The sequence below is a fragment of the Oryctolagus cuniculus genome, chromosome 8 (genome assembly GCF_051225735.1).
Source record: "Oryctolagus cuniculus isolate XC-2025 breed Fujian yellow rabbit chromosome 8, ASM5122573v1, whole genome shotgun sequence".
Classification (NCBI taxonomy): domain Eukaryota; kingdom Metazoa; phylum Chordata; class Mammalia; order Lagomorpha; family Leporidae; genus Oryctolagus; species Oryctolagus cuniculus.
The window spans coordinates 125,250,598-125,264,606 of NC_142874.1; the positions used below are offsets into that span (position 1 = coordinate 125,250,598).

A 14,009-nucleotide genomic window follows, 5' to 3' on the forward strand; every position below is an offset into this window, starting at 1 on the left:
TACTGAAATGATTTACTGAAACAGGAAGAGAAGCAACAATGATTGCAAATACCCTACTTTTCTCAAAATAAATGATGTGATTGTCTGAATTCTTAGACGATTTCTGAATATCTGCTGACTTTTTAAAATCAATAAATATTCAAATATTATAAAATGGAAGGGATACTGTATCCAGTATTATCCTTCAGAGATAAATATTACTTAACAAAAGTACTTTTGACAACATTGCAAACACTTTCTGTTTAGAAGTAATCTTATTTCCAATTTATAGTATTAATATTTTTAACATTAATAACTATGCCATTTCCTCAGTTTACTTTCCTATTTATTATATCTTTTTACTAAAGATTCTACTGTACTACACTGGATGGCAATCGATATTCAACATTGACTAGGAGGATCTTTATCCCAAAATATTTTGGATTTATTCCTTAACTGATTGAATTTTCTTTAAATGAAGATGCTGAATACTGAATCCCTGAAATCATATTTAACATTTTACACCCATTACTGTATTATGAGAATAACATATCTGAATAGCTTACATCTTTCTTATATTCAGCTTTTGAAAATATTGCTCATTGTCTTCTAACTATAAATGCTGTTATAGGATTTATCAGTCTTGTCTGATCATTTTCTCTTTTTAAGTATTTTCTTTTCAGGCTGGAAATAAGCATTACTGTTTGAAATTTAGACACTTAATTATGATGTGTCCTTATAAATTATTTTAGACATCCCCCTCAATTAATTCTTACCAAGTTGTTAACCTAGGGAAAAATTCAGACTTTCCTTTCAGAAACTAATTTTTATTTTTTGATTGGATATGTTTTAATTCCATGTTTCATCTCTACTTTGGATACATCAGGTTTTAGTGTTATTTATATTAAAATACTTTAGTTTCCTGTTTTCAATTCACTGAAATTGCCTTGAAGAATCCTTAAGTTAGCAGATTCACTTTTATTTTTGCCACGAGTTGCGGTTTGCTATTTATAATTCATTTATGAATTCTTTAACAACTTACTTCAATTGCTCATCTATCTCTTATCACCTTCTCTTGGCTTATAATCTGATTTTTGATCCCTTGATAATTACCATTACATTCTTATTATATTTCAAATCTCTTCTTTGAACTACTTGCCATGCTGATTAATTTCTTATTATTTTATGTTTTATTTATTTTTTGTTTCCAAATATATGATACAAGGTGTCTTCAAAGTGTTCTTGAAAAAAATGTATATTATGAAAAAACTGAAAGGAATTTGAAATTTCCTTGCAACAAAATAAACAGCTTTTAATTCTATTTTTCCTGAGCATTTTGAGGTTCCTTCATATGTGCATGTGATTTTCAAGCAATGTTTTCAATTCATTCTTTTAGTAGTTGCTTTGCATTTGTATAGATACCTTACAATTAAATTTGTCTCCACATAATATCCAATTAAATTACTTTTACACATAAACCCTCCACTTTTCTGAAGGCTGAAATTCAACAAGTAGATAGCAGTTGAAACTCAGATGCGATTTGGTGGACCTTTATTTTAATGGAACTATTCTGATTCATGTGTTCAAAGCCCTCGTGCCAGGACTTGTAGACAAAGTGGTCAGTGTATTCATTTCCCAATGGGAAGTCACTCAAAACTTAGCTTAGATCACAAGAACCAGTCATCTGAGGTTGATTATTTCCCCTCTCAACATTTTAATAAACTGATTTTTGTTAATATGTATACATGGTGCAGGGTACGTCTAAGAATTCATGGAAAAGCCATGTTATCAAAAATTATGCATGCATTTCAAAATGCTGTTGGACCAAAATAAACTTATTTTTAATATTTTTCATGAACTTTTAACATTTTTTCATTTTAGTTTTTAATTCATTTTTAACAGATGCAATGTGATTTGTAGACACAATTCTAAGAACATAATGATATTCTCTTCCTTCTTCCCTCCTCCCATCTCCCTCTTACTGTCTTTTTTCCTCTGTCTTTTTTTCCAGTTTTTGAGATAACATTTTAAATTTAAATTACAGTAAAAAGGCTCAATACCTCACTGAATGAGAAGCTTAACAAGAAGTAAGCAAAAGACCCTAATTTAGTGGGAATATAGGCAATGACTCTATGCCTTTGCATAGGTGGATTTCAAATTTTAAAAACTTTGTACATCAGGAAAATCTTGAGCAGCAATTTGATCTGGAGAAAAAGTCATCTATATTTTGCCTAAATTGTATCAGGATAAGGCTGATCATTAATTCACTCCAGTTGAAAGACTAGATGACCATTGTTTTTCAATACACACACACACACACACACACACACACACACGGGTAAGTAATCAAATAAACCCCTGCTGCTAGATCCAGTGCCCATGTTAGTTTGTGAATGATAAACCACATTCTTTTCCCTTGGTCCTAACCATGTGATTTCTGCACCAGGATACTTCTTCACAAACCACTTTCTTTTACTTCATTTCCATGAACTCAACTGGAATCTTTACTTAAATACAACTTTAAAGTAATCCTCCAAACAGTGGCTCAACCACTAGAAGGTTTGAAAAGACACCACATGTCTTTAAAATGTTTAGATCTCCATTTGTATGTCTTTTCAGAAATGTCTATTCAGATCCCTATTAACCTTTTGTCAGATGTATAGTTTACAAATATGTTCTTCCATACTGTAGGTTGTCTCTTAGTTTTGTTTATTGTTTCCTTGGCTGTGTAGAAGGTTTTTAGATTGATTTAGTCCCATTTCTCACGCATCATCAGGTAAATGCAAATCAAAACCATCTCACGGCAGTTGGTATGACTATAATAATAATAAAAGAGTAATAAATCAGGGAATGGAAAATTCATATTCTTATACAGTTTTGGTTGAAATGCAAATCAGTACAATCATTGTGTAAAATAATATGGAGGATCTCCAGCAAACTAAAAATAGAACCGCCATAGCATCCAGTAATCCTGTTATTGGAAACCTACCCAAAACAAATGAAATCAGGAAGTCAAATTGATACCTTCACTTTCATGTTTATTGCATCATCACTTATTTAATTAGTATATGTAATCACCAGACTGATGGTAAGAGACAATCTATAAAAGAGAATATCCAGCTATTAAAATGCATGCAGTTCTATCATTTGTGACATCCATTGTGGGTGGACCTGGTTAATATTATATTAAGTCAGGCACAAAGAGACAAACACCACAAGATCTTATTAGTGTCTGGGATATAAAATGTTGATCCAACAGTGATTGAAAGTACAACAGTGGTTATTCGATTTTGAGGAAAAGGATGGAGGGAGAGGACAGGCTAGTTGATGGAATCAGTTAGAAAGGAGATCAAAGTTCTGGTATTTTATAGCAGAATAGGGTTAATAGAGTTCACAATAATGCATTGTATATCTTGAAATAGAAGACAGGACTTTTATCATAATCACCATAAAATGCAATAACAGCATAAGGGGTTGGGTATGCTAATTAACATAGTAATAATCAAACTATTACTGAGGTTATACATTAATTCAAAAGTCACATTGTGCATCATAAACATCTACAAATACTATGTAAGTTAAAAATGAAATAAAAACAAATAAAGAAATACGCAAACCTCCACCTATGTTGTCTGAGAGAACACAAGGGCTATTAACTCTGATGTGTGCTACTGTGATTCAAAATGGATCAGGGAATCTAATTCTAGAGTGATATTTTCTCTTCCCTAAAAACTCAAGATCCATGTACTGGGATATGCCACTTAATAAACTATTCCAGTATCTTTTTCCAATATTGCTATCATTAAGAAAAACCATGTCCTTTTCATCAAAAACTTAAATGAATGCAAAGATATAATTATCATGCTAAAATCTCAGAAGTGTTAAAAGGACTCACTAATGAGGACTTTGTACTTCTTATGTCTTTCGTATGAACTAGCCAGACATCAGCAGCTATGAGAATGGGTGCTTTAACTATTCCACAATAATGAGTTATTCAGCATTCCGGTCTTAGAGTAGTCCTGGTTAATATAGTTTTTAAAAATATAAATTCTTGGTAAATATAAGTATATATTCACAAATAGCTTTTTCCTTTGTTTTTCTGTGTTTTCATTTGCTCACATTTTGTTAGGAATATATTTCTGACATTAGCTGAGCTTTGTCATTCTTAAACTCCTATGTAACTGGCAAAGGTCATGAGAGAATTAAATTTTTCTTATCATAGTTACGGCCTTTGGCTTGTGTAACATGTATTAATTACTTCAATAAAAGCAAAATCTAAAATTAAAACTAAAATTTGTCTGTATATTTGCCTTCTAGATACAAAGAAAATGCCATGAGGTTATCAAGAATTCACCACGATCAGCCCATGAAGCCCCTGGACCGAGCAGTCTTCTGGATTGAGTTTGTCATGCGCCACAAAGGAGCCAAACATCTTCGGGTTGCAGCCCACGACCTCACCTGGTACCAGTACCACTCTCTGGATGTGATTGGGTTCCTGTTGGCCTGCATTGCGGCAGCTATAATCTTGGTCACACAATGTTGTTTGTGTGTTTATCATAAATTTGGGAAGACAGGAAAGAAGAAAAAGAGGGAATAGATCTAAGTTTCACAGTATTTGAAATGGGGCAAGTTTAATAATTTCACTCACAAAGAACTTAACAGAAACATATCTTTATTCAATCAAATATCCCATTGTTTCTCCTTAAAGTCCAAAACTCAAAAAATGTGAGTGTATTCCATTCTTTTTTCTTTCCCCATGTAACTTCATCTTTCTCTTAGTTTCCTGATAGAGAAACCCAATTGTTTTTAAATATGTTCTATTCATAATATCACTTCTTATGAATTCTAACCTAAGGGATATGCTGACAATAATTACCCTGGATCCTGAAGAATGCACAAACTATGAACAGAATCTGAGGGATGTAGGAAATTCAGAAGAGTCAACTGCACAAGTTCCCTTAGAGTACACATCAGGGAACTACCCTGGAAGATTAATGTGTTTTGACAGACTAGTGATTTCCTTAAAAATCTATTCTGTTTGCTTAATGTTACAGAGATTAAAATGTAGATTTATAAGCGGTAGTGTATCATAGTAGGAAATATTTATAAAATTTCCATTGAACAAAGTTAGATAATCATGGTCAACCTTCATGCACTTCTTCCTCAAATATTTCTGTGGCCTTTAATGGAAACATTTGTGCACTGCCCTCATACAAAGTAAATCAATTGAGTTATTTTTTTTCTGAATCAGTAATATGTTAAAGAGGAACAGATAATTTTAAGAGAAAGTCATAGCATGAAATGTAGAAGAAATTTAGTATTTACATGAAATTTTTAATTGTTAGTGCAAATATCAATTCATTATATCTAAAAATCACTAATGCTGACAATCTACAGTCACTGTAATCAAATATAATTTTCTGTCAAAATATAAGTAAATTTTGGAATTTGAGATCACTGTATTATTGTTGTCTTTATCTTCTACATATTGCAATGTGTCGATTGTTTTGCTAAGTATATTTTAGTCTGCCATCTTGACCAATAATATGATCGAGTAGGTATTTATTAATGCGTATCAATAATTAAAGAAAATATGAATATATCCATTAGTTTTGTGTGCCTTTCATGGGACTATTCTTTATCCTAGTGAAAACTATTTAGAAGAGTCACAAGGATGTCTTCCAGTACAAACAAGTTTCCCGTGAGAACACCTGATCAAAGTCAGACATTTATACATAATACTGATCACTCTTTTCTGACCAATTTGTTCCCAAAAATATATAGCCAATCCATAGGAATGCTTTGTTCTGGAAAGAAGATAGATTCCACTGTGTTGATTAAGAGAGGGAAAGATGAGGCAACCAAACAAAACACTTAAGACAACAGAGCTTCCTCTGGGTCTTCCCGTGTGGGTACAGAGGCCCAAGGACTTGGGCCATCTTCTGCTGCTTTCCCAGGCCATAGCAGAAAGCTGAATAGGAAGTGGAGCAGCTGAGACTTGAACTCGTGCCCATATGGAATGCTAGCACTGCAGGCGGTGGCTTTACCCACGAGGCCACAGGGCTGGCCCGCATAGATAGCATTTTAAATCTAACAATCTGAGACTACAAATTCTTAGGGAAATATCATTTGCTTTGCAAGTTTAATGTTCACTGAGGATTTAAGAAATCCAACATTGTCAGAAAAAGAAACTTCAGCCTTCTCGCCCTAAAAAATTAAAATACACAAAAGGAATATTGATATAGAGATTAGTAATGAAAAATAAATTATCAACTATTACATTTCATTTACTTTACACACACAAACTATCACACAGACTAAAAAACACATATATTCTGCACAGTACAGTGGATTGTGGCAAATGGTTTTGGAATGCAAATTTTCACATATCAGATAATACAATTTGACCTTTATCTCACAAAAAAATACAATTCTCACATTTTTATACAAAAATCCACTTATAACGAATTAAAAACTTAGTGTTGAGGCCAGCAGTGTGGTATAGCAGGTAAAGCTGCTTCGTGTGATGCCAACATCCTAAATGGGAGCCAGTTTGAGTTCATGCTGCTCCACTTTGATCCAGCTCCCTGAATATTTGCCTCAGAGAGTAGCAGGGGTTGGTCCAAGTACTTGGGCCCCTGCCACCCACTAGGAAGATCTGGAAGAAGTTCCTGGCTCCTGGTTTTAGACCAGCCGGTTCTGGCCTTTCAGTGGATGGCAGATCTCTCTCTCTCTAGGTCTCTCCCTCTCTCTCATTCAAATAAATAAATACATTTTTAAAACAAAACAAAAAAACAACCTCAATATGTGAAACATAAAACTATCAAGAAGAAATACAGGAAAGAATATTTTTGACTCTGTTCTGGGCAATGACATTTTTATTTATTCAAGAGACAAAGAGAGAGAGAGAGACAGGGAAGGGAAGAGATCCCATATACTCATTCACTCCCCAAATGCCTGCAATGCTTGGGATAAGGAGGGGGCTGGACAAATCTGTGAATGCAATTTAAGTCTGCAAAATGGATGGCAGGAATCCAAGTACTTGATGCATCAAGTGTCTGCATTGGTTTCCAGTGTCTACACTGGTTCAAACTTGGAAACAGGAGCTGGGCTCAGCAATCAAACCTAAGCACTCTAACATGGGATATGGGTTTCTTATCTAGTATTTTTTCACCAGTCCAAATCCCTGCCCCTACGCAATGACTTTGTATTAATGTGATCCCTAAAGCATGGATGACCAGAGCTAAAAAGGACAAATGGAATTGCATCCATCTTTAAAGCTTCTGCACAGCAAAGGAAATATTCAACAGGTGAAGGCATTCTATGGGATGGGAGAAAACACTTGAAAATCATAATCTGATAAAAGGCTAAAATTCCAAATATAAAAGGAAACAAAACAACTCAATAGCAAGACAATAGCCAGATTTTAAAAAAATGTGAAAGGCAAGTTGCTTAGTTTGATTGGTTTATGATGATGAACAAATGAAAGATTGTTTATACTCCATAAATATGTATACATATTTAATGATAATCAAAAATTTTAAATACTATTGATTTCAAAAATTTTTTAAATGAGTAAAAGATTTGAGTAAGTATTTCTCAAAAATATGAAAAAATTTTCAACATCAGTTGTTATCAGGGAATTGCAAATGTAAACCACAATAACATATCTTCTTACATTTGTTAGAATGCTTATTATTAGAAAATAAAAAAAAAACTTGTTGGTAGGAAGTAGAGAAAAGGTACCATTTGTACGGAGTTGATGAGAAATTAAATTAGTATAGCCATTATTGGAATCAGTATAGTGGCTCCTCAAAAATTTAAAAATGGAGCTAACATATGATCTAGTAATTCCACTTCTGGGTATATATCTGAAGAACTTGAAATCAATATCTCAATTAGATAGCTATGTTTCTAAGTTCATTGGTACATTATTCAAATTGCCCACATACAAAATCAGACCACCAAGTGTCCATTGATGTTTGGAGGTAGAGAGAAAATGTGTGTGTATGTGTGTGTGTGTAATGAAATACTATTAAGCTTTACAAAATAAATCTGCCGGGCGCGGTGGCGCGCGCCTGTAGTCCCAGCTACTCGGGAGGCTGAGGCCGGAGGATCGCTTGAGTCCAGTTCTGGGCTGTCGTGCGCACTAAGTTCGGCATCAATATGGTGACCTCCCGGGAGCGAGGGACCACCAGGTTGCCTAAGGAGGGGTGAACCGGCCCAGGTCGGAAACGGAGCAGGTCAAAATAAATCATAACATGTTCCTTACAGGCGGAACACAAAAGTCTAACTTAGAAGAGAAGGTAGAATGAATGGTGGTTGCTAGGGCTAAGGTAGGAGGAAATAGAGGAGATGTAGATATATTTCAACACCATGACTTTACCACACCCGCCCCTTTTGAACTACGAAGTTTATGCAGAGAAATGACTGATAGTGTTAGGTGCCTTCTTGTATGTGCTGAGTTAGTATCTCTTTTTACTTCCCCTCTCATTTTTTGTTTATGATTCTTTTTAGAATTTGAATATTATGTCTCAGTGTAGATTTCCTGGGGTCATTCTATTTCTTATCCTTTGGACTTGTTGAATCTGGTTGTTCACTACCCTTCTGAGGTTGAGGATGTTTTAAACATAATTTATACAGTAAGTTTCTCTTTCTGACTCTCTCTTTCCCTTCCTTTCATGAAACTTCTATAATGTATGTATTTTTAATGATTTATTTTTTATTTGAAATAGAGTAGTAGAGAAAGAGAGAGAATCTTCCATCCACTGGTTAACAGCCCAAATGGCTGCAATGGCCTGGACTTGACTTTACTGAAACCTGGAGCCCAGGACTCCATCTGAGTCTCCAACATTAGTGGCAAGGGCCCAAATATTTGGGCCATCATTTGCTGTGTTCCCAGGCCTACTAGCAGAGAGCTGGATCAGAAGTGAGGCAGCCAGAACTTGAACTGGTACGAGGATATGGGATGCTGAACTTGAAAACAGTGGCTTGTACTGCTGCACCATGAACAGGCCCCATGTAATGTCTCTATTTGCTTATTTGATGGTATTATATAACTCCTACAATCTTTTTTCACTGTTTTCATTCATTTATTTCTCTTTACTCCTCTGAATATATAGTCCTAAGTCTTTTTTTTTACTAGTATTTTTTAAAATTTTATTTGTTATAAAAATGTCACATATTTCATATATATAGATTTAATAATGCAATGACACTTCTACTTTCCCTCCTGCTCACACTGCAATGCTTTCTCCTCCTCCCTCTCCCATTCCCATTATTAATTTTTAAAAAGATCTATTATTAGTTTAATTAATGATTGCAAAATTCATCTCACACTAAGTAAAAGAGTTAAAAAATAGTATGAAGAAAAAAACACTACTCCTCAACAGAAGAGACAAGGGCTATAAACAATCATCAGATCTCAAAATGTCCATCTCACTCTGATACATTACATTTTAGGTACTCTGTTAGTTACCTCAGTTCAGGGAAAATCTGATATCTGCCCCATTGTTGATGGGAATGTAAACTGGTGCAGCCACTGTGAAAGACAGTGTGGAGATACCTCAGAAATCTGAATATAGACCTACCATATGATCCAGCCATCTGACTCCTGGGAATTTATCCAAACCAAAAGAAAGCAACATATGAAAGAAGTATCTGTATCCCCATGTTCACTGGAGCACAATTTACAGTAGCTAAGCTATGGAATCAACCCAGATGTCCATCATCTGTTGACTGGGTAAAGAAATTATGATACATACACAAATACACACACACATTATGGCGTACTAGTCATGTAGAAAAAAAATGAAATCCTGTATTTTCCAACAAGATTTACACATTTGGAAACTGTCCTTCTTAGTGAAATAAGACAGTCCCAAAACCTTTTATTTTTGAGTTCAGTAATTCTTCTGCCTGATCTATTTTGTTGATGCTGTCTGTTGAATTTTTCAGTTCCATCATGGTATTTATTCTTCAGTTTTAGAATTTGTTTTTTTGACAGGCAGAGTGGACAGTGAGAGAGAGAGACAGAGAGAAAGGTCTTCCTTTGCCGTTGGTTCACCCTCCAATGGCCACCGTGGCTGGCGCACTGCGGCCGACCTGCGCACCGCACTGATCCGAAGGCAGGAGCCAGGTGCTTCTCCTGGTGTCTCATGAGGTGCAGGGCCTAAGCACTTGGGCCATTCTCCACTGCACTCCCAGGCCATAGCAGAGAGCTGGCCTGGAAGAAGGGCAACCGAGACAGAATCCAGCGCCCGGAGCGGGACTAGAACCTGGGGTGGTGGCGCCGCAGGTGGAAGATTAGCCTATTGAGCCACAGCGCCAGCCTATTATATTTTGTAGTTTCTCTTTGTCAATATTCCAATTGTGCTTATGTTTATTTTTTTGATTTTGTTCAGTTGTCTTTTTTCCTTGCTATACTTTTTGAAATTTTATTTAAAGTAAACCAATTTCGTGTAATTAATATATAAAGACGTAGGAACATAGTGATACTTCCCATCCTACCCTCCCTCCCGCCCACACTGCCACCTTTCCCCTTCTTTCTTTTTTTATTCTCTCTGCATTTTTACAATGATCCACTTTCAGTCTACATCATACTCACAAGGTTAACGCCACACTAAGTAAGGAGCTCAACAAATAGTGAGAAGGAAGCAATGTTGCTCCTCAGCAGTAGAGGCACAGGCTGTAAGCATCATTGACTCTCAGAATGTTTTATCTCATGCTTTGCTGAACTTTCTTAAAATTCCCCGTCATAGATCTCCATTTTATTAGGGTCACTTACCAAATATTTCTTTTCTTCAGTTGGTAGTGTCATATTCCCTTGGTTTTTCATGGTTCTTGTGGCTTTTTGTGTATGTCTTGTGCATTTGTGGAATCAACTACTACTTCTAGTCTTTTTTTAACTTTTATTTAATAAATATGAATTTCCAAAGTACAGCTTTTGGATTACAGTGGCTTCCTCCCCCCTCCCATAAGTTGCTTTTATAGAAAATACCTTCCTGAATTAATCCAATAGAGATTCTAGGAATCTTTCAATTTTTTTTTGTTGATGTATAATCTCTATATTTCTCCTTCCATCTAGTAGAGAAATCTCACAATGCTCTTCCTGGTGTTGCAAATTTTCACTTTAACAGCAAATTAGACATCCTGATTTTTGGTCTATGTTGTGTGTAATTCATTATTATTTTTTGTCTGTGTTACAATACATTAAGATAAATGAGAGTTTGAAATTATTTCATATCAGGAAATGTGTAAAATGTGATAAATAGAAATGCCAGTTAATACTCGACTGACATCAGGGAAACATTTTGAACAAGTCAGTACTTTGTTTCTTTCAAATCACCAAAGAGATAATAATTTGGCCATATAGTTAAAGACAGGTTTATTATGGGGCCTGGACACTATGCTTATTTTCGCCCCTAGATGACAAGGGTGGTAGACTTTAGTTCTTCGTGTAAATTATTGGGTAATATTATAGACACTTTAACCTTTAGGTTAATATGAGTTCATGAGACAAAATTACTGAAAACCTACATTTTTATTTTTTATTCAGGATTCAACATTATAGAAAAGTAAGTGTGCAAGACAAAATTTCCTCCAAAACAGTATGAACTGGATGTTTCCAAGTTAAATGAATAAGATCTTGCTATTCAAAGAATAAAAAATAAAAATGGGTTTGTATGTATACCACAATTTCTTTATCCAGTCATCAGTTATGGACATCTGAGTTGATTCCATATCTTAGCTATTATGTGTTGAGTTTCTATAAATATAAGGGTACGAATAACTCTTCCATATGCTGATTTCACTTCCTTCGGGTAAATTGGATTGGCTGGGTCATATGGTAGATCTATTTTCCAGGTTTCTGAGGAATCTCCATATTGTCTCCATAATGGTTGTACTAGTTTACACTCTCACCAACAGTGTATTAAGATACTTTTCCCAACACATCATGACCAGTATTTGTTATTTTTTGGTTTCTGGATGACAGCTGTTCTAACATACTAACAATTTTTAAATGAAGGCATAACTCCTTTTATATAATCTTTATTAAGGAGTAAAGACAAAATGCACCCACTTTATATATAAAGTCAAAAGATTATTTACATACGTGTAATTGGAGTTAAAACCACCATCAATTCACTAAAATCTTGATTTTCAATGTTCCAATTTGTGTATATGTTACAGAATTTGAGTAGCAGTCATATCTGGGCAAAAGATGCTTATCATTTTTTTCAGAAATTCATTTTGGTTTGTAAGCACAAGCACACTTACTGATACAATAATCTTTTCTTTTGTATATATGTTGGACATTCATATTAACGCAAAGAAATATTTGTTTCAGGGTAAATAATGGGGATTTTATATCCATAGCCAAAATTGGATCATGTTTTCCTTGAACAATGTACCAGTTACATGTTTGTATATAGCAGAGCCTGTTACTACAATTACACATTTTGTGTAAAGAGATAGCTTACATAGTATTTTGCTGTTTTTTCTCTAGTTGCTTCTTTCTGATATTTGCAAATGCACTTGACCAAATACATCAGAAATAAATATCCTGAACTCTTCAGCTGAGCTTATAACCAGAATCCAGAACAACGACAGAACTGGAGCAGGATTCAGGAGCAAAGACCCTAAGTCAGAAAATGACAGCAGTGCCGTTATCACCTGGTACATGTTTATAAATAGTGCTCTTCTAAATTATATTACATAAATGACAATATACTATTACTTTATATATTAAAAAATGGAAGAGGATAGTGAGGAATCTTGGGGTACTACTAATGCTTTCTTCTTAATTTGGGTGCTGGCTATGATTGATGACAAAAAATTGATTTACTGATATACTTCTGTGCATTTCTTGATATGTATGCTATATTTCAATAAAATGTCTTTTTTGAAAAGAAAATTACAGTGAGAAGTAAAAGGTTGGTAGCAATTCTCTGTTCTAGGGGAAGCAGCCTCCGTTCAGCTTCAGCTGTATAATAATTTAAAATGTCCTAGATACCATTCCCATTCATTTGAAGACTATGTTAAATTTGAGCCTGCAGATCAAACATTATTTTTCATAAATGTAACAGAAATGAATCAAATACATGCCCATAAGGAAGCCAATCATCAAACAAATACTGACCATTTTAAAAGTTCAAGACACACAATGATAATAATTACATTTATTCATAGCATATGGAACAAATTTTTTTACATATATTGTCATATGAACATAAACTCACTGTTGTGATATGCCTATTAGCATTGTCAATTAAGTGACAATAAAGAAGAAGATTGATCAGCTTTTCATTTTATAGTCAGATATAACATTAGAAATAAAGGATTTTTTCTCCTACATTTTTAAAATTTTATTTAATGTCATTTTAACTAAGAAAGACAGAGGTCATTAAACTCACGAAAATGCATTTATATTCAATTTAAATTGGAAAAAGGTTACAATCTTTTGCCTCTGTATACTTTAAATTATCACCGAAATGTTAATATGATTAATTTATTATTGCAAAGATGATTGAATAGGTAGATACTTGTTGTTTTTAAATATGTTGGTGCTTATAAGATCTATTAGAATGTACTCAATATTGTATCAATTTAGTTCTTTTGAATAAACTTAGAAAAAGCAAACAAGTTATCCAAATGTGAGTGAATGTAAACTCTTCTTTGTTATGTCATTTTACAAAAGAAAAAGTAAGGAGATGGGTTGAGTTTGACTTAAATGGTCAAAAATTAAACTATGATTTAAAAGTCTGTTACAGGAGAAAAAATCTCATTACCACTTATAATTCAGCATCTTATGAATTATGACTTTAAATTTCTTTATAATGTATTCTCAATTACAAGTAAATTGCTTAATGTTCTCTTATTTGTGTCATCATTACCTTACAAAAATAATCCCACCAATGTTAATATATTTTACTATGATAAAGCTAAATTTTAAGTTTACATAGCTTAGCTTATGAATGACAAATATTGGACAATAATTTAGTGAAAATTTAATTACATTAACACTATCC

General features: G+C 34.0%; 1 protein-coding gene and 1 pseudogene across 5 annotated transcripts in view; both read left to right on the forward strand.

Moving 5' to 3' along the window:
• The window catches only part of LOC100358969 (UDP-glucuronosyltransferase 2A1), a 54,368-nt gene extending 41,473 nt beyond the window's left edge, over window positions 1-12,895 (forward strand). For 3 of the 5 annotated variants that reach the window (XM_008267780.4, XM_051819756.2, XM_002717124.6), the window contains one exon: window positions 4,297-12,895. In XM_008267780.4, coding sequence (XP_008266002.1) covers window positions 4,297-4,576 — 280 coding nt within the window. In that variant the 3' untranslated portion in view covers window positions 4,577-12,895. The remainder of the gene's footprint in view (window positions 1-4,296) is intronic. The other 2 variants (XM_089302673.1, XM_089302672.1) reach the window with 1 other exon arrangement.
• LOC149125148 (signal recognition particle RNA) lies at window positions 8,037-8,275 on the forward strand (annotated as a pseudogene).
• Window positions 12,896-14,009: the final 1,114 nt, after the last annotated feature.